The sequence below is a fragment of the Marmota monax genome, unplaced genomic scaffold (genome assembly GCF_021218885.2).
Source record: "Marmota monax isolate L192 unplaced genomic scaffold, Marmota_monax_Labrador192_F-V1.1 WCK01_AAM20220418_F8-fsc00079, whole genome shotgun sequence".
Taxonomy (NCBI): Eukaryota; Metazoa; Chordata; class Mammalia; order Rodentia; family Sciuridae; genus Marmota; species Marmota monax.
This window is the reverse complement of record NW_026694099.1, coordinates 2,601,437-2,622,583: the sequence shown is the minus strand read 5'-3', so window position 1 is coordinate 2,622,583 and position 21,147 is coordinate 2,601,437. Positions and strand designations below refer to the sequence as shown.

Genomic DNA, 21,147 nt, shown 5'->3' with positions numbered 1-21,147 from the left:
GTGGCTATGTTAATATCAGACAAAGTAGACTGTAAAATAAATCAAATTAAAAGACACAAAGAACATTGCATATTGAATAAAAGTCAATACCTCAAGAAGACAATACATATGTAAACTTCAAAGACATATAGGCACCCAACATCAGCTCTCCAGAAAGATGAAGCAAATATTGGCAGAGCTGAAGGGAGAAATTAACAGTTCCATAAAAATCCTTGGGAGCTTCAATACCTTGCTGTAATAGTGGATAGAACATCTAGACGGAAGTTCTACAGGATACAAAATTGTTGAACAACACTGAAACCATCTAGACTGTCTGACAGCAACAGAATGCACATCTCTCTCAAGTGCATATATAACATTCTTCAGAATAAAAAATACATTATGCTATAAACCAATTTTCAGTGTGTTCAAAAAATATTGAAATAATTCAAATTCTGTTCTCTAGTCACAATAGAAGAAAGCTAGAAATCAATAACAGAAGGAAAATAAAAGTTCTCAAACTTGGAAAGTGAAATAGCCACTTAAATAATCAATGTTTCCAAGAAGAAATCACAAGAGAAATTAGAAAATTCTTTGAGATGAAAGGAAATAAAACATAACAAAATGGATGGGATACAGACAAATCAGTGCTAAAAGAGAAACATATAACTGGGAACATGCACATAAAAGAGGAAAGGTCTCAAGTCAACATCATAACTATACAACTGAAAGAACTAATAAAATATCAAATAACTCAGTCCAGCCAAAGGAAGAAAATTATAAAGATTAGAAAGAAATCAGTAAAATGGAAAAAAAATCAAACCACAGGTAGTTTCTTTCAAAAGATAACAAAATTGATAAACTTTTAGCTAGATCAACTCAGAACAAGATGATTCATATTACTAAAGGCAGAAATGAAAGTAGAGACATTCCACCCATGAAACAGATTATAAAAGAACAGTTGAACCCAGTAAAACTGGATAATCTACATGGAATGAACAAACTCCTAGAAATCCTGAAATTATCACAATTGACTCAAGAAAAATAAGAAAACTGACCAGACCTATAACCCGTAAAAACTTTGAGTCAGTAATTTAAAAATCTCCCAATAAATAAAACCTCAGAAACAGAGAGCTTCACTGGCAATTTCTATCAAACATTTACCTAAGAATATCACTAAATTCTTCTTTTAAAAAATCAAAGAAGGGCTGGGGTTGTGGCTCAGCAGTAGAGTGCTCGCCTTGCACATGCGAGGCCCTGGGTTCGATCCTCAGCACCACATACAAATAAATAAATAAAATAAAGGCATTGTGTCCAACTGCAAATTTAAAAATATACATAAAAAAATTGAAGAAGAGGTAGCACTTCCTGACATTCAAAGAGACCAAAACACAGATACAAAAGTCAAGTAATTATGTCCAAAGAAAAGAAAATCACACACCAATATTCTTTATGAATATACATGCACAAATCCTAACAAAATATAGTAAATCAAAACTTACTGCACAATAAAAGGATCACACATCCATGACTAAGTGAGATTTGTTCCAGGAAAGCAGGGTGTGGTTCAACGTAAGGAAATAATCAAGGTGATACACTATATTGAGAAATGGAGAAGAAAGGCCATATAATCATCAAAACGGACACAGAAAAACACATTAGAAAAAATTCAAAACTCCTTCATGATTTACAAAATTCAGCAAACTAGGGAAAAGAGAAATTCCTTTACATTATAAAGGATGTTTATCCAAAACCCAAAGCTATCATCATGCACATCTTCAACACAAGATGTATATATAAAACACTAGAAAAACCAGGCACAGCAGGAACTTACCTCAACATTGTAAAAGCTATCTATGCTAAACTCAAAACAAACATCATTCTAAATGGAGAAAAATTGGAAGCATTCCCTCTAAAAACTGGAACAAGACAGGGATGCCCTCTTTCACCACATCTATTACATAATCCTCTTTGACCACTTCTACATAATCCTCGAACCTCTAGCCAGAGCAATTAGACAAATGAAAGAAATTTAAGGGGAGCAGATAGGAAAAGGAGAACTCAAATTAGCACTATTTACTGATGATATGATTCTATAACTAGAAGACCCAAAAAATTCCATCAGAAAACTTCTAGAACTAGTAAATTAATTCAGCAAAGTAGAAATATATAAAATCAATACCCACAAATCAAATGCATTTCCATATATCAATGATGAAGTCTCTGAAAGATAAATTAGGAAAACTATCCCATTCATAATAGCCTCAAAAAAAATAAAATACTTGGGAATCAACTTAACAAAAGAGGTGAAAGACATCTACAATGAATACTACAGAACACTAAAGAAAGAAATTGAAGAAGACCTTAGAAGATGGAAATATCTCCCATGTTCTTGGATAGGCAGAATTCACATTGGCAAAATAGCCATACTACCAAAAGCACTAAACAGATTCAATGCAATTCCAATTAAAATACCAATGACATGCCTTATGGAAATAGAAAGGCAATCATGAAATTCATCTGGAAAAATAAGAGACCCTAAATAGACAAAGCAATTCTTAGCACGAAGAGTGAAGCAGGAGGCATCACAATACCAGACCTTAACCTATACTATAAAGCTATAGTAACAAAAATGGATGGTATTGGCACTAAAATAGACATGTAGACCAATGGTACAGAATAGAAGACACAGAGACAAACCCACATAAATACACTTATGCCATACTAGACAAAGGTGGCAAAAAACATACATTGGAAAAAAGATAGCCTCTTTAACAAATAGTGCTGGGAAAACTGGAGATCCATATGCACCAAAATAAAAATTCTTGTCTCTCACCATGCATAAGACTCAACTGTATGTGGATCAAGGGCCTAGGAATTAGACAGAGACCCTGAATCTAACAGAAGAAAAAGCAGGCCCCAATCTTCATCTTGTTAGATTAGGCACTGACTTACTTAACAAGGCTCCTAAAGTGCAAAAATAAAATAAAGAATCAATAAACAGGATGGATTCAAACTAAACAGTTTCTTCTCAGCAAAAGAAACAAACAATGAGGTGAAAAGAGAGCCTAGAGAGTGGAAGAATATCTTAACCACAAGCAAATCAGATACAGCACTAATTTCCAGGATATATAAAGAACTCAAAAAGCTTAACACATGCACACACACACACACACACAAAGAACAATAACCCAATCAATAAATGAGCTAAGGAACTTAACAGACTACATACATGTACAAGTACAGAACATATACATGTGACCAACAAATATATGAAACAATGTTCAACATCTCTAGTAATTAGAGAAATGCAAATCAAAACTACTCTAGAATTTCATCTCACTCCAGACAGAATGGCAGTTATCAAGAATACAAGCAATGATAAGTGTTGGTGAGGATGTGGGGGAAAAGGTACACTCATACATTTCTGGTGGGACTGCAACTTGGTGCAACCATTCCAGAAAGCAGTATGGAGATTCATTAGAAAACTTGGAATGGAACCACCATTTGACACAGCTATACCACTCCTTGGTCTATACCCAAAGGACTTAATATTGCATACTATAGTGACACAGCCACATCAAAGTTTATAGCATGTGAATTCACAATAGCTAAACTGTGGAACCAACCTAGATGCCCACCAATAGAAGAATGGATAAAGAAACTGTAGTATATACAAACTATGAATTATTACTCAGCATTAAAAGGGAATAAAGTTATGGCATTTGCAGGTAAATGGATGAAGATGGAGAATATCATGCTAAGCAAAATAAGCCAATCTCAAAAAAAATAAAGGCCAAATGTTTTCTCTGATAAGTGGATGCTGATCCATAATGGGGGGGGGGGGGGCAATGGGAAGAATGGAGAAACTTTGGACTGGGCAAAGAAGAGGATTGGGAGGAAAGGGATATGGTGCAAGAAAGACGGTGGAATGAGACGGACAGAATTACCCTAGGTACACATACAATTGCACAAACGGTGCAACTCTACATTGTGTACAATCAGAGAAATGAAAGACTGTGTTCCATTTGTGTACAATGAATTGAAATGCATTTGGCTGTCATGTACAACTAATCAGAATAAATTTTTTAAAGTTTTAAAAAAGACTGTATATAAAGAAAATATCAAAGATCCAAACCAAAACCAGATAAAGTTTAGTAAATGAATTCAGCAATTTGAAAGATGCAAGATTAGTTGTTTTTCTATATACCACAATGAGTATGATAGAAAAAAGGAAATTAAGAAAACAATTATATTGATGAGAACATACAAAAGAACAAAATACCTAAAACTAAATTTCACCAAGGAAATGAAAAATTATGCACTGAAAACTACAATGCATTGCTGAAATAAAGTACAGAAGACATAATTAAAAGGAAAGACATATCTATGTTCACAGACTGGAAGATTATACTGATAAATGGATATACTTCCCAGATTCAATATACTATGAAAATTCCAGTGGTTTTTGTTTTCTCAAATGGAAAAGACAATGCAATGAAATTGCAAGAATCCCAAAAAGAGCTGCAGCTGTAGCTCAGTGGCAGAGCACTTGCCTAGCATATGTGAGACACTGGGGTTTGATCCTCAGGACCACATAAAAATAAACAAAGAAAATAAAGGCATTCTGTCCATCTACGAGTACAAAAAAATTTTTTTTAAATTGCCAAAAAGCAAAAACCATATTGAAAATGAAAGAAATTAAAGGACTTCCATTTCTCAAATTTCAAAATTTACTACAAGTTATAGTAATCAAAACATGGTGGTACTGGCATAAACAGAGACACATGGATCAATGGAATGGAATTGAGGGTTCAGAATTAACCTAACATTTATAACCAATTGATTTTTAATAAAATTGGTCAAGGAAGTTTTCACCATTCAATGAAATAAGAATAATACCTTCAACAAATGGAACTGGGACACATGGACAACCACAGGCAAAAGAATATGGTGGACCTCCATCTCATTCCATGCTTCATAATCAACTCAAAATAGATCAACAGCCTATGTAATAGTTTAAAACATAAAACTCTTAGAAGAAATCCTCAGGGAAATCTTCATGCCCTTCTGATTTGACAATGGATACTTGGGTCTGACACCAAAAGAACAAACAAACCATGAAATAAATAAGTTGGACTTCACAAAAATCTTGTGTATTAAATGTCAGTGTTGAGAAAATGAAAAGACAACGAGTAGAAAGGGAGAAAATGCTTAAAATCACATATCTTAAAATAGTTTGGTATCCATGACATATGAAGAACTCTGATAACTCAACAATGAAACACGAAACAACGTAATTCTTTAAATGGGCCTAGGGCTTGAGTTAACATCTTTCCAAAGAAGTTATGCAAATGAATACTCAAAAAAATGCAAAACATTATTAGTCATGAACGAAATGCAAATCAAAACCGAAGTATCACCCCACTTCACACCACTACAAGTACAATAACAAATCACAAAAAAGTAAGTATTGGCAAGCACGTGGAGAAATAGGAACCCTCATACATTGTGGGTTGGAATGTAAAATGGTGAAGCTACTGTGGATAATGCTTTGGTTCCTCAAAATGTTCAACATTGGATTACCATATGACCCAGAAAATTCCATTCCTAGATATGTATCCAAGAGAAAGAAAGAAAAACATATTGGGCAACAGAAATTTGTAAACAAATGTTTATCTCTGAATTAACATAACATAACAGTCAGAATGTAGAAACAATATGAATGCTCATCAAGGGATGAATGAATAAATTGTGGTGTAACACAATAGTCATAGGACAGAATAAATACCAATACATGCTGTGGCTTAGATGGATCTCAGCACACTATTCTAAGTGAAAGAAGCCAGGCCCAATAGATACATACATGATTCCAATTCTATGAAATATCCAGAATATGTGAATCCATAAAGACTGAAAGAATAGTGGTTGCCAGGGGCAGTGTGGGGGATGGTAGTATAAAGGGGAAAGTAGAGTGACTGACAGGCTACAGAGTGTCCTGGGATGATGAAAAACTTGGAATTACAGAGAGGTTGTGTTTGCACATTTTGAATGCATGAAATGTCACTGAAATTGTACACATTTTTTCTTTTTTGTTCTAATTAGTTATACATGACAACAGAATGCACATAATACATAAATGGAGTATAACTTCTCAATCTTCTGATTTACATGATGTAAAATCTCACTGGTCATGTAGACCTATATGCACATAGGGTAATAATGTCTAGTTCATTCTACTATCCTTCCTAGCCCCATACCTACCCCCTCCCTGCACTCCACTCTGCCTTATACAAAATAACTCTGTTTTTCCCTAACTCCCCCTGATACACACTTATTGTGAAATATCATCTACATATCAGAGAAAACATTCTGGTTTTGGTCTTTTAGAATTGGTTTATTTCACTTAGCTTGATTTTCTCCAGCTCCACCCATTTACCAGCAAATGCCATCATTTCATTCTTCTTGAAGGCTGAGTAATATTCTACTGGATATGTATACCACGTTTTCTTTATCCATTCATCTGTTGAAGGACATTTAGGTTGGTTACATACTTTAGCTATTGTTAGTTGAGCTGCTATAAACACTGATGTGGCTGCATCACTGTAGTATTCTGATTTTAAGCCCTTTGGGTATAAACCAAGGAGGGGGATAGCCAGGTCAAATGGTGATTCCATTTTAAGTTTTCTGAGGAATCTCCATACCACTTTCTATAATGGTTGTACCTTTTGCAGTCCTACCAGTAATGTATGAGTGTACCTTTTTCCCCACATCCTCGCCAACATTCATTGTTGCTTGTAATGTGCAGATTGAAATTGTACATGTTGAAGCAATTAATTGTATATTATATGAATTTTACCTCAATATTTATTTATTTTTCTGCAGTGCTGGGAATCAAAGTCAGGGCTTCACACATGGTAGGCAAGCACTTTACCACTCAGCTATACCTCCAGGACCAATCCCAAATAGTTTTTAAATAGGCCATACACAATGCTTAGTATAATTTCTTTTTAATTTAAAAAATGAAGGTATTACATGAGTAAAAATGTGATAGATCACAGAAGACATTAAAGGTAATTATCAATGCATGGTAAGAAATCAGCTAATTTTAATTCATTTGCTTAAGTTATTGTATAAATCTTACAACATTAAGAATTAAATGCATATTAATTTTTAACAACTAAGAAAAAGAAACTATGGAAATATTAACTGGTTTGTTTTCTTTCAGTACTAGGGATTGAACTCAGGGCCCTGCATTTGCACAGATTTTACCATTGAGCTACATCTCTAGCCCTGTTTCTTTTGAGACAGAGTCTCACTAAGTTGCCCAGGTTGTCCTCAATACTTGTAATTCTCCTGCCTCAGCCTCCCATGTACCTGAGAATAATAGATTTTTTTAAAGCATTAAGAGGATGTTTAAGCTGTAGGGTTGAGGATAAAAGGAAATTGCATTGCATGTACAGTATTGTCCCAAGTACAATACACTGCTTAACTTTAAACATCTGTGTGGGAGACAGGCAAACGTGTTACTTTTGCTTTCTATTTTCTATATTTTCTTAATGACACATAATAACCACAATTAGACAAGTAATTTATTTTTTAAATGCTTGCTGTTGGGTACATTAAGTTTCTTTTAAAAACAAAACTTTAATAAATGTAGATGATTTGCTATTAATAAGGAGGACGCCTACACTGGAATTACTCATTTTGAAACTTAATATTCGCCTAGAAAGATTGTAAAATACAGAGAACACAAAGATGAAAACTTAAATCACCAGAATCTAACAATTTCGAGACATAGTTGACTTTTGAACAACATAGGTTTGAACTGGATAGGTCAGCTTGTATGTGGATTTGGCAGTCAGGTGGATTTGTGAAAACTTTGAAAAAGTTTTCATAGCCTAGAATATTGAGAAAAATTTTTAAAAGGGTATGTCATAAATGCATAAAATATATGTATGTAAGTCTCTATTTTACCATTTGCTACCATTCAGTGTGCATGCATCTATTATAACAGTTAAGACTTATGAAAACTCACACACACAAACTTAGATTATACACGATGCCACTCAGTGGAGAGAAAGGAAAAAAAAAAGTGAAGAGGCTGCATTAAATCTTGACTGCATGAATGAACTGCAGCACATCCTCATCCACTGCAGTAATTTCATAGCCACCTCCTGTTGCTATTGCAGTGAGCTCCCGTGTTGTGACTCTTTAAAAGCCCTTGTGATGCTGATCATCACCAGGTGAGCTCCATACTTTCAAAAGTGGACCATATTTAGTTGTTCTTATAAAAGACCTGAGCATGGGCTCAGCTAGAAGCAATCCTTCACTTCCAGTGTAGTATGAACATCAGCATACCAGTGTCTACTGTGAGCCTTCTGTCAAGAGCGTGCCTCTCTGACCAAACATAGGAAAGATTAAAAGGACGATTATTGTCCTTTGGCTGCCCAGCTTGCTTTCTCATGTCACATGGTATTAGTGAGCTGACTATCCTTTAGAATATCAACCCTCTCCCATCCTTAGTTCAAGTGGTTTGGGTGGGACCTACCCCAGTCTGCACTGAGAAGTAGAAGTGACCTGGCTCAGCTCAATCAGAGGATTCAACTCCTGGAGCCTCAGCAACTTGTTAATTTAGGCCAGTGAATGTTCAGTGTGAGAATTTTGCTTGAAACATTGAGATGAGAGGTGGACTCTATCACACTGAGTTTTGGTAATTAAGTGAGAGATGTATAAAATCTCCCTGGGAAGAAGCCATGATGATGAACGGTTTGCCAGGTAGGATTAGAGGGTGGTAGATGTGCCTTGTTACTGCCTGTCCATCACTCTGGTCATGACCTTCCCCTCCCCAAACTGTGCCCTGCTCATTTTCTACCAGAGGGTCAACTCTCCAAGGGAAGGAGACAAATCTCCAACATGCTGGTCCTAGCACAAGAGATGGGGGCACATCTGCTAAACGCATGTCTGCTACAGAAATTACCCTAATTAGCTTAGCAGCGGGCCATGGATGGTTGTATCACTGGGAACCCAGAATGCTTCACTGGCTAACACCACATCCTACAGTCTCCACCTTATGCTCTTGGGTTCTCATTCTGAGCTGGAACAGGTGGTGCACTCTGAATCATCAGCACCCGGTACTGATGTGGTCACTGCCTGATTCTCACACAACCACTCAGAAGACGTCATCAGACCAGGCATTGGGGCTAGGGAGCTCTCATATAAAGCCCTCTATGATGAATTGCCTTAAAAACAGACAGAAACACAAGATCAAGGAGCCCCTCCACCTTCTTCTGCCCCTGGGGACTAAAAGAAATCAAGAACGAAGCTCCACAAGCCCTTCTAAGAAGATGCATTTGCGCCTGCTGCTATTGGCCTTCTTTCTGCCTCCCAAAGCAAGGGCAGGTGAGTGACCATTCCCTCCCTCAGAGGTCCAACCCTAACCCACAGGGGGCACAGAACTCCTATATCCCTTCTGCACACCCCCTGATACAGCCTTCTACCCAGAGCCTTCTGAATCCCAGTTCCAGCCCCACTGCAGAACCCTAAGAGAGACACTGGGTAAGCTAGCAACAGGAACATAAGGGGCAGAAGTCTGTTTGGGAGAAGAGCCAGTGGATTCAGTCCCCTGCCTAGACCTCATCCTGGTCATCTGGAAAGTGGGGCTTGGCTACAAGTGCACCCCAGAGGGTGGAAGGGAGGAAATGTTCAATTCTCCTGGAAAGGGGCAAAGTGGGTCTGGCACCTGTGTCTGGGGTGAGACAGGTGCACCCCTTCCAACTGCTTAGCAGAGAATTCTAGAGCCCAGGTGACCCCAGAAATGCTGGAATCACAGTCCCCAGAAAAGTTCCTTTTCTCAGTCCCAAGCCACTCCATCCCTTTCGCCAACTGTTTCTCTTCCCAGACCTCTGGTGACTCCTTGTTTTCTAGTGGGAGCCACTGTGGCAGACACTAACTTCTCTGCTTTCCAGAACCCCAGCAGCACTGCCCTACCAACCCTCATCCAGAGACAAACTGGAGCCATTCTTTTGTGCATCCCATGGACTACACGTCAGGCCTAGAAAATAGGACAGAACAACATCTAGAGTGAACTGAAATCCTGGCCATTAGCAAGCAGCCAGTGTCCTAGGCAGCACAGCACTCAGGAGGGCCTCAGAAATTTCTGGAAACAGAAGGCTCCTCTGGGATTTCATTGCCCCTAAAAATGTATGCTCAACTCCACCTATGTAAGGAAGAAAAATTTGTAGACCAACACCTGCTTTCTTTACCTTTTTCAGAAAAGGAAGGTGAGGCCCTATCCCTCAGCCCCTGCCCAGACTCAGGTCATCCAAGGTTCCCAAATGCCCCACAGTTCTGGAGGCATGGAACGGATGCCCATCTGCTGGATTCACGGGGTGCACACAAGTGAGGTGACTTTTTCTTCAGGGGAGAACATCGGGGGACATGAGGCCAAGCCCCACTCCCGCCCCTACATGGCTTATCTTCAGTTCTTGAGTCAGAATTCATTGCGCACTTGTGGTGGCTTCCTGATACGAGAAGACTTTGTGCTGACAGCTGCTCACTGCTTAGGGAGGTGAGGAACAGGAAACAACCCAGACCCTCCTGGAGACATTCCAGAGATATCCCTGACTCCTTCTCAATGTTAGCACAAAAGGACTGGGCTAGACACAAACTTCACAGATCAGCAAAAGCCTATATTCAGGAACAGAGTCACACCTCTGATGGACACACTTTCCTGGTAGAAAATGAGCTACTGGCCAAAGTGAGAGCTTATGCTTATATAGGTTACCCTGAGAGGTGATTTTAATTAATAAGCGTATCAGTTTGGGCACTCAGGAATTTGAGATCTGTTATTACCTGGGCCAAGGGGAGGGTTCTGGGTCAGTGGTCAGTATTTAGGATTTATCTTTATTGGTCCAGATGGAGGGACTGGGCTAGGATTTGTTTTGAGAAGGATCAATGTTTTCCCTCTTTCCAGAGCCTGCCATTCCATGCTTGATAAATATCTCCTCCCTGAGAAAGAATGTACTGGGAAGGGATCAATATATTGCCTCCATCCTCATTCTCATTTCCCAGGCCATACAATTTTGCAGTTTGTTGTTTTCCATATTCAGTAGGCAGTAGACACACAGATCCCTGAGAGAATATGTACACAAGATAACTTCAGGGATGGAAAAGAGGGTGGGAAAAGTCTTATGAGGAGTAGGCAGGCCGACTCCAGAGGCACTACTGAATAAGAAAGACCGGGGTGGCCAACCCTGCCATATAAAGAGCTAGGAGCATGCTTTGCCATGAAATGGAAACTAAAAAAATTGCATGTGTTTTCCTGGGCATGATTGAATCCTGAGAACCTATGGTTCAGATATCAATGGCCTCAGAAAACTACCTCAATGCTAAGAAGCAGAGGGCACCGTCACTCAGCCCAAGGTCTCCTCTCCACTCTGCCCCTCCTCAGCTACAGCTCTACCCTGGCCCTGCTATAGCCTGCTCTTCACAGCTCCTAGATGTGTTCTTTATGACTCCACATCACCCATGACCACTCCACCCTCTATGCAGGCCAATGAACGTCACCCTGGGGGCACACAACATTAAGAAGCAGGAGAAGACCCAGCAGGTCATCCCAGTGAAAAGAACCATCCCCCATCCAGACTATGACGATCATTACTTCTACAATGACATCATGTTATTGCAGGTATGTCCCCCTCCCAGCTGCCTCTGCCCTCCCTAGTACAGGTGCTACCCTCCCACCATGACCCTGCCCCTTTACTCACTTCCATCCTGGCCATCATGGTGTCCAGGCCCAGAGGCCCTTGTCTGAACTGGACTCGTTTTCTTCTCCCCCATAGCTAAAGAAAAAAGCCAAGTTGAATCCAGCTGTGAAGCTTATCAAGCTGCCCAGGGGCAAGGACAAGGTGAAGCCTGGGAAGGTGTGCCTTGTGGCTGGCTGGGGGAGAGTGGCACAAAATGGCAGATACTCCAACACACTGCAGGAAGTGGAACTGACATTGCAGGAGGACCAGGTTTGCAAGAACCACTTCAGCAATTATAATAGTAACATAGAGACATGTGTGGGGGATCCAAAGAAGAAAAATGCTTCTTTTCAGGTAAGATTGAGTGTCTGTCTCTCTTGGCTCTGAGGAGAGAGATATTTGGGGGAAGATCTGGGCCTGGAGACCAGGCAGCATGAGACTCCCTCACCCAGTTGGCTGTGATTTCTCCCTGGAAAGAGAAGAAGGGAGCAGCTGGGAGTACCTAGGGCCTGCATTGAATGATGCCTGCGTGGAAAGCTGAGCTAGCAATGCTCCACACTGCCTCAGCTCACAGGCATTAGAGACCTGTGCACCTATGTGTGCAGTTGCTCTCACCAAGTGTCTCCTCAGTGCTGTCACCCACCCTGGTCCCTGGGCTCATCCTCCATGCAGTTGTCTGTGCCACTAAAGTGCTTCCACAACCTTGAACAATGCAACAGTGGTCCCACACATTTTCATAGGGAGATGATCCCAGATCCTGGGGATCAGGACAGAGGCTGACCCTGGGAGGGAGGTGAAGTAATAACAAGGTCCACAGTCAGAACATATCAGCTGAGGGCCCCCAGGGTCCTGCATAGTCCTCTGAAAGCAGACCCTACATTTCGTCCTTGTCTGAGAGGTAGTCTGAGATGGCAGGGAGGATCCAACCAGGAGGATACAGGCTCAGTCCTCCCTCTTCTCTCTTCACAGGGGGACTCTGGAGGCCCTCTTGTGTGTAACCATGTGGCCCAAGGAATTGTCTCTTATGGAAATGAAAATGGGAAACCTCCAGGCGTCTACACCAAAGTTTCCAGATTTCTACAATGGATTAAGGAAACCATGAAAAGCCACCAACTGCAAGAGACAGACTAAACCACCTCTGTAACTAACCTGTTTTCCCAGAATGAGTCTAGAATCACCCTGGAGGAGGTGCCAACAACTGAATAAATGTCTCTTAGCCATGTAGGAAGGCTGGTTTCTTCTTTGTTCACTGGCCTTCATTCACAGGGTCTGTGTGCCAGGCAGCCAATGACGAAATTCTGCTGTTTTCTGCTTCTCTCTTCTCTTTCTCCCCTCAACACCTGCCTAAATCCCACACAAAGCTGTGACCCAGCTCCTTTCCCACTCCACCTCCTCTGGGGATTGCCTTTCTGCCAATGTTGGAGCTGGGCACCACCAGGAGAAATTTTGGATGGCTCTTGTCCTGGGTCTCATGGTGAGTTTTCTACCTCCTTCCATGTATGAGGGGACAGAGAGGAAGGGGAGAGCACCATGGTTCCTGGAGGTCAGGTAGGCACAGCTAAGGTCACTGCTCAAAGACATGGTCCTACCCCCTGGGCACAGGAAGGGCCCTTCTAAACAGGATATTTCTCTTCCCCAGATTTATCCTTAAGAGGGACAGTCTTTGAATAGCCCCTCATTCTCACATGGAATTACATTCCTTCCCTGCCCTCCTCTGAGTTCAGGGTCCACCTTGACCTCCAACTTCATGGCTGCACATTCTTCTCCATCCCTGCTCATATTCTATCAACTCCTCTCCAGGCCACACTGATCTGGGCTGCTCCCTTACTCAAATCCCTCCACCTAGGACTCCGAGATCCCTGTGGGGTTCCATCAGGCCTCACCATTGGGGTGCCAGCCCAACTCATGCCCTGGCAGAGAGGGGACATCATAAGAACCAGGGCAGTGCAGGCATCATGCAGGGTTCATGGAGGACCTGGCTGGCAGGATCTCTCTCCAGAACACTTGGTCCTTCTTTCACTTGGGCACAGCTAAAGCAACCCCTCACTTTCAGCTTGATGTCCTCCCTTGTGCTCAGGGTCCACTGGCCACCTGATCACTCAGCAGCCTAAGCCTCTTTCAGCTTGTTCCTCTTGGTCACAGCTGGCTTGCAGCCTGAGACTCCCTGCTAGTCAACTAGGCTTTATCAGTTGTGAAAGTTCCAGAAAAGAGTGTCTTTCTGCAGAAGGACTGTGAAACACTGCTTTTTCCATCAATCACACTCATTGAGCACTTCATAATGCCCAGAACTTGGGGATATACGTTAACACAATAACAGACCCAAGTGGAATGGACAGTGTTGGAGACTCTCCAAATTTTCCTGCTCCACACTCCCTATCAGTCCATAAGGCATAGACCTATGTGAGAAATCCATTAGAATTCAGAATTCATATCTTAGTTTTATTTCCAGTTAAAGGCAATATGAATATGATATTGCATGATGCTCTAGGACAAAGACTATGAAATTTGGAAGTGACTTTCATCATTTGGTTTGTGGATGTGAAGCTGCTGAACCATTCACCAGAGCTTCCTTTTTATGAGAGAGGGCAACAAATAGGAAAGAAGATTACCAGGGCAACCTTACTTTCATTTGTTTTCAAAGTAGCAGATATAAACGCAAGTGTACAGATTCACACTGAAGGAGACACACACACACACATCCAGTTGGACTGCTCAGAAACATAATCCCCGTCATTACTGAACCCCTACCATACAGAACAACATGAATCAGGGAGGCTCCTGGGGCCTGGGAAAATGGAAATATGGCTCTAATATTCAGGCCATTATGGTTACTATTCCCATCCATGTCCCCAGTGCCACCTGGGAATGTCTTTGGTGGGAAGTTCCTTCTTGGATATGGTGTGTAACTTTTTGTTAAATAAAGGTATGCCTATGTGTGGCTAACCCCGCAGCCCTGGATCAGGGTCTGCTCATTAATATGGGGCACTGGAAGTTTAGCACAAGTTCTAGCTCTAGATTAATGCCCCCTTGTCCCAAACACACACCGCACTACATTCTTTTTAGACATGGAGAAAAATCTCTCTCTTCAGTTATGCAACTCGCAAAAGTTTGCCCTTTTCCATCTCTTTGTGTACAAATCATGCTGCCACACAATCTCATAATGATCTTCTATAAGGAAAGAGCAATGGATGTCACACAGCTTTGCACTTGGGGCTGAAAGAAATTCCTGCATCTAAGACATGCTAGGACCAGGCTCCTGCACTGGAAAAAAAAAGGAAAACACAGAAGGAAAAGTAAACAAAAAATAGTATTTAGAAAAGCGACTTGGTCATATGCCTACATATCCAATTAAGGAGTTATATCTACATGGAGGAAATGGTTCTGTGGTTTCAATAACTTTGAAAACCATTGTTGTAAGCCTTCATCCTCCTCAGGAAGAGGAAGAAGAAAGGAATGTCCAAGGGTAATGACTGACCAAAGTTGTCACAAAAGGTGGGATAGACCTGGACCAAGCCCAGGTGCCCTCACCACCATGGCAGAAAGGGACCTTAAGTGTCTTCTAACGCCCAGCCTGGGGTGGCTTCCCAGCATCTCTAGGCATGAGATGAGTTGCTTTCTGCTCAGAAACCTCCCTAGAGAGAAAGTCTCTGCGCCCTCCTGCAGCTGCTCAGTAACAGGATTTCACAGCACCTTCCTCTAGTAGTAGAAACCACCCAGAGGCATAAGTGAGAGGAATCCGAGGCAGATTAGAACCTTAAACTGGCTGATTCCTTCCCCTCTCCTTAGTCTGAGAAAGAATCCCAATCCTCTCCATTTGAGGAGAACACCTTCCATTGTCTCACCCATTATATCCAAAATATGGAACAGCTATTGAAAACAATTGAGCAACAAATGTAGCAATTATGGTAACTTTGAAATGGATTTTATGTTTTTACAAGTCTATTCTTTCATGAAAAGTCACAAGTAAATGCTTAGGGCATTCTAATACACACATATAAATGCACATGCACACATAGAGAGCATATAGAAGCTCTAGATTATTATTTACAACCTATTTTAATATACCCATGATGCGTTCATTGAAATAGTCACAGAACTGAAAACTTGGGACTCAATGGGTTAAACTCTAAGATAGGAAATGTTTCCCCACTTCCCCATTCCTCCTTTCCTCCAGGCCCACTGGAAGTCAAATCCCAGCACAGCCAAGGAAAGATCTGCAACTTGGTCCCAGTAGCACACAGATCCAATGGAATACAAGGTCTGCTCATGTGTTTGGGGATTGTGTGTTGGTATAATTCTGTTTCCCAGCCCAACGCCATACTGCTGCCAGCACCAGTCTTGACTCAGCTACAGAACTTACAGGACTTCTTTGGTGTACTGTCTTTCATCCAACACTACTTTTTACCAACAAACATATTTCACCATAAGAGAAGTACAGAAGTAGGTTCATGTGCCATATCACTCAGAAGCAGCTAGACTGAGAAAATTGTGAAAGAGTCCATGGAAGATAACAAGGACAGATGACACCAGACCACCACCTGTGAGATTGGGATGCTGTACTCTGGGAGGTAGTGTATGCTTTAAGCCAGTAGTAAAGGTATGCTTGTGTTTCCCCACAGCTAGAATACATGGTTCCAAAAACAAAGGGGTGCTGGTAAGAGTTGCCCCTTTGACTCTCACATGTAATGGCTCACACTCAAGCAATTTTGCATCTATCTCCACAATCTTGGTCTTTGTGGACCTAGAGGTCTTAATCTCTGAGAAATAAGTGGATTCCTATGGTACCTGGGTGATTGGGACTGACTTCCAGGAGAAAGGGATTCAAAATAAGTGAGGTCAGAAAAGACGAATAAAGCACAAGGGTGGAAAACTACTGAGACTCTTCAGCAATTAGGGTCAAAATCACTGCATCAGGTGAAGAATCCTACCAGGGAGGATATCTGAGGTAAGAGTCTTCTGAACAGCTTCTCAGAAATCACATAAGACCCCTTCTCATAATGGCTTTCCAGCCTTCATGGCCATGGACCCTAAAACTTCTTCTTAGAGAACTCCCAAGAGAGGAAAAATTCTTAAAATTACCAGGCTCCCTGCTGACACAGTCCAGCTGAGACCAACCTATTGCTGGCTTTCACCCTGTCATTGTGGTTTTGAACCACTGAGCCCTTGGGCAACTGAGGCACACCATCTTCAGCATTGCTCCCAACCCATTCAGCCCATCCCTCTAACCACAGCCTCTCCATCTTCTCTATTTAGTAACGTTTTTGTATCCTCTATGATAGCAAAAGAATCTCATCTCCATATATCCAACTTTTACACAGGAAAGGGTTTCAACAAATGATCATCCTGAAGGTCAATGAAAGCCAAGGAAATAAATACTTTCCTGGATCTATCACAATGACGTGCAGATTCCTGAGTCCCAGGACCCACTACTGGCCAATGTAACACTTCTAGCAACCCTAACTTCTGACCACAGGTTCCAGTTTTCTGTTTCTGTGGTCAGCACTGAATCAAGAGTGATGGGTGGTTAGGCTTGGCCAAATTATTACTCAACCATCAGATTTTGATCAGGCAGTGATGGAAGGGTGAGATCATCTCAGAGGAAAAAGCCCCCACCACACCAGAAGAGAACACTGGGAGTTTAAAGACCAGGAGGACGCACCAACCTCTTTGACCAGAGAGGCCTTCCTGGGAAGATGAAGCCACTTCTGCTCCTGTTGGTCTTTCTTCTGTGCCCAAGGGCAGAGGCAGGTGAGTGACTATCCCCAACAACTGAAGCCCAGCCCCAAGCTCAGCCCTGCTCAGCTGCTGCACCCCACCATCCCGGCTCAGGTACACCTCCAGCACTTTCTGCATAGTAAGGTAAACCTCACCCAAAGACTGGCAGGTCTCATGGGGATGGAAGCACAGGGGAGGAACAGGGCAGAAGGCTGGTCTCCATGAGAGCCACTGGGAACCTTCCCCTTCCCCAGCCCTACCTTTACCATCTGGAAAGCAGGTCCGTTCACGAACACATGAAAGTACAATTACCAACAGGAAAGAATAAATAACTAATTCCCCAAGAAAGGGAAATTTAGAGAAAGGGGTTTGCTTCTGTAATCATGGTAAAGCCCAATAATTTTTAACCAAATATTTTAATATCTACCCTCAATGTCCACCTGCTTATCCAAACTTTATCATTCTCACACTGCACAGGAATGCAGCCAAGGAACCATTTGATCTCAGAGTCATGGGCATTCTGGTTCCCTTAACACTTACATGTGCCTTGGTTCAGCCCCGTGTTCTCTCAGGTCATTTTCAGTTACAGATGGGTGCAATGGCTTTGTCAGACCTCATCATCCCTGGTGCTCACAATCTCACCAGCACTGCCCCTCCAAACCTCAGCCACAGGATTCTCAGGAGCCATTCTCTCACACAGCCAAGACCTTTACTGGGCACCTACTTGGTGTCTGGCTCCAGGAGACAAACATCAAACACAACTCAACATTCTGACTTTATGCGCATTACCCAGTAGGAGCTCAGTGGGACCTAAGGGGGAAACAAGAGGGGAAAGAAGACTGGGACAATTCAGAGAAAGGACTGACCAGGATCTGTAGGGACTTTGCTACTTGTTCCAAACTTAAAACCTGTCAGTCAACATTGATGGCTGAAGCAGGAATTACAGAGCTAGGACTGCCCTGCTCTTGGTCAGAGGGAGTATCTGAGTCTTGTGGGTCACTCTTCAAGCCAGAAATGCTGCCTGACAAACACTCAGGGCCCCATGTTTGCTGCTGCTGGCTACTTAGACCCTGCCCTTAGGGACATGTATAAGGGCTTGAGCAGCCAGGGCTACATGGCACATGAGGAGACCAGGGGCAGGGCCAGAACAAAGGAGCATGGAGAGGGTCTTCTGGTGAGGTCAACTTCCTGCTTGATGAAAGTTATTTTGGACAAATGGAGGGGACCTATCAGACAGACACTTCTGTGCTTATGCTCCGAAGTGGGGGATCCAATAGAAAAACTAAAAGAGATGTGTGTACCAATGGGACACCAATCAATAATAGTGAGGAGAAGGTAAACTTCAGAGACCATAAAAGAACAAGAGAAACTCTACCACCAGATTCCCAGCTCTGGGGACATTCTCTTCAGAGAAATCTGCCTGTTGCTCTTGCAATAAACCTGCTGCTTGCTTGCTCTCTCTGCATCCTGTTTGTCAATTCTTTGCTGATCAAGGCCAATGAAACCCGCACCCCTAGATGGTAATACCACCACACTCAATCCTTCCCTCCCTGGAGTTGATCCAGTCTCCTTTCTTCAGCCTTTGACTCCATGAGCACCAAGGGCAGGACAGAACTTTTCCTTCAGGCAAAATCATCGGGGGCCGGGAAGCCGTGCCTCATTCTCATCCCTACATAGCATATCTTTGGATCAATACCACAGAGAAAACAAAAAAAATGTGGGGGTTTCCTTGTGTGTGTGAGGACTTTGTCCTGACAGCAGCCCACTGCTGGAGAAGGCAAGTTCACACATCTAGAGAAAACCCCACAGGGAATCCTCTCCTTTGGGGCTGAATACATGAAGACCATGGTGGCAGGAAAGCTCTGGGGAGAGAGGAGCAGGTCAGTGCAGGTGGCTTGTTATACAAAAGGAGAACATGGATCAAGGCTAGATGGGAAGGAGGCAGGTTTTGCCCCAGATCCCAGAGTGCAATTGTGTGAAATTCAGAGTCTCACCTGGAGAGAGTCTCTGTACATGATTGTGCATGTTCTGTACATGACTGAGCATACTACAACGCTCCAGGACCTGCACCAACCCTGGCTGCCAGGAATCAAAATGAAGATATACTCAGCCCAGAGTCGTCTTCCCATGTAGCTTCTCCCAACTCCAACCTGCCCTGCCCTGGGCAAACCATTTTCCTTCAGGGATCCTGACGTGTATCCCCTATGACTCTACTTCACTGTCTGCTCTAGGAATAGATCCATCACTGTCATCCTGGGAGCCCACGATATTGATGAGCAAGAGATGACCCAGCAGGTCATCCCTATAAGAAGAGCCATCCCCCATCCATATTTTAAAAGAAATTCATTCAATGACATCATGTTACTTCAGGTAAGGCATGCCATTCCACTGAGTCTTATACAGGTTAATCCTAGAGGGTTAAATCCTCATGGCCTTGTTTCCATTATTCATTTCCAAATTCACCCCTTCACTTGTCCCCATGACTGTGTGGATTTTCTGGAGCTGTTGGTTGATCAAAATTCCCTTTATCTGCCTTTAGTTGGAAAAGAAGGCCAAGCTGACTGCTGAGGTGAGCCTCCTCAAGTTACCCTCAGTACATTCCCAGGTTACACCAGGGATGGTGTGCTCCTTAGCCGGCTGGGGACCTATTGACCAAAACATATCCACAACAGAACTGCATGAGGTACAGCTTGAAATCCAAAAAGACGAGGAACGTCTCTCTCATTTCAAAAGACCATATGACTCCACCACCCAGATTTGTGAGGAGAACCCAAAATAGAAGAAGAATGGTCTTCAGGTAAATTCACCTGCATTGGTTATTCCCTGCCTTGAGCACAGCAGAGTTTGAGGAGAATCAGGGCAAAGGGAACTACTTATGCCCCTATGTACTCAGCCTTTCACCAATTCAGTCTCTGGTCCTTGGGAATCAGTGGAGACTGACTGCCATTGGTCATTTCATGGAAAGAGACTTACTGAAGGAGGAGAGGCATCAGTAAAATTGGGAAGAATAGTCAGCATCAGGCTGGAGCCCCCCAAACTGAATGAGGACTGCCCTGGTCCTGATTTCATACACACAGCCCTCTAACAGTGCCCACACACACCTGGGGAGTGGGTGGTGTGGGATTTGGAAAAAACTAGCTAAGGGCAGCCCTTCTCTGTCCACAGGGAGATTCAGGAAGTCCTCTTGTGTGTAAAAACGTGGCGCAAGGCATTGTGTCCTATGGGAAAATGGAGGAGACACCTCCAAATATCTACACCAGGACCTCAAGCTTTCTGCATTAAGGTCCTGGATTAAAACAACAATGAAATCATTCAAACTCCAAGGACAAGACTGAGAGGCCTTCAGAATTGATATTCATTTTCTTTTGAACAAAGGCCCAAAATGCACTGGGTGGATGAGTCGAGGGGAGACTGCCAGGTACTTAAAAAACTTTCATCTCTGCAACAGAAGTGATGGATTCCTCCTTTATTCGCCAGCATAACATTCTGTAAGGTTCTGATTGCATGTCCAGCAGGAACTGTTTACATTTATGATTCCTTACACGCTTCCTCTCAGGCAAACTCCACCTTCCACCTCTAGAATATAAAACCATGCTGTGTTGATACTAGCTCCAAATGACCTGTCCCAATGCCAGCTCCCTGCCACAGGTCGAGTTTAAGCTACCCTCTCTAGACAAAACTCATTCCTTCAGTGCCATCTTACCTC

General features: G+C 42.4%; 1 protein-coding gene and 1 pseudogene across 1 annotated transcript; both read left to right on the top strand.

The window, feature by feature from the left end:
- The first annotated feature begins 9,229 nt into the window (after positions 1–9,229).
- Positions 9,230–12,948, top strand: LOC124107355 (granzyme B). Its single transcript, XM_046465300.2, has 5 exons — positions 9,230–9,381; positions 10,402–10,549; positions 11,533–11,668; positions 11,823–12,080; positions 12,696–12,948. The coding sequence occupies exons 1-5, from the start codon at positions 9,327–9,329 to the stop codon at positions 12,855–12,857; spliced, it is 759 nt and encodes a 252-aa protein (XP_046321256.1). The 5' UTR covers positions 9,230–9,326; the 3' UTR covers positions 12,858–12,948.
- Positions 12,949–17,282: 4,334 nt separating this feature from the next.
- On the top strand, positions 17,283–20,723 carry LOC124107295 (granzyme B-like; annotated as a pseudogene).
- Positions 20,724–21,147: the final 424 nt, after the last annotated feature.

Coding starts and splice junctions, on each gene's coding strand:
- LOC124107355 (XM_046465300.2), top strand. CDS start 9,327: ATGCATTTGCGCCTGCTGCTATTGGCCTTCTTTCTGCCTCCCAAAGCA. Junction 9,382..10,401: donor GCCTCCCAAAGCAAGGGCAG/GTGAGTGACCAT, acceptor CTTTTTCTTCAG/GGGAGAACATCGGGGGACAT. Junction 10,550..11,532: donor GCTGCTCACTGCTTAGGGAG/GTGAGGAACAGG, acceptor CCCTCTATGCAG/GCCAATGAACGTCACCCTGG.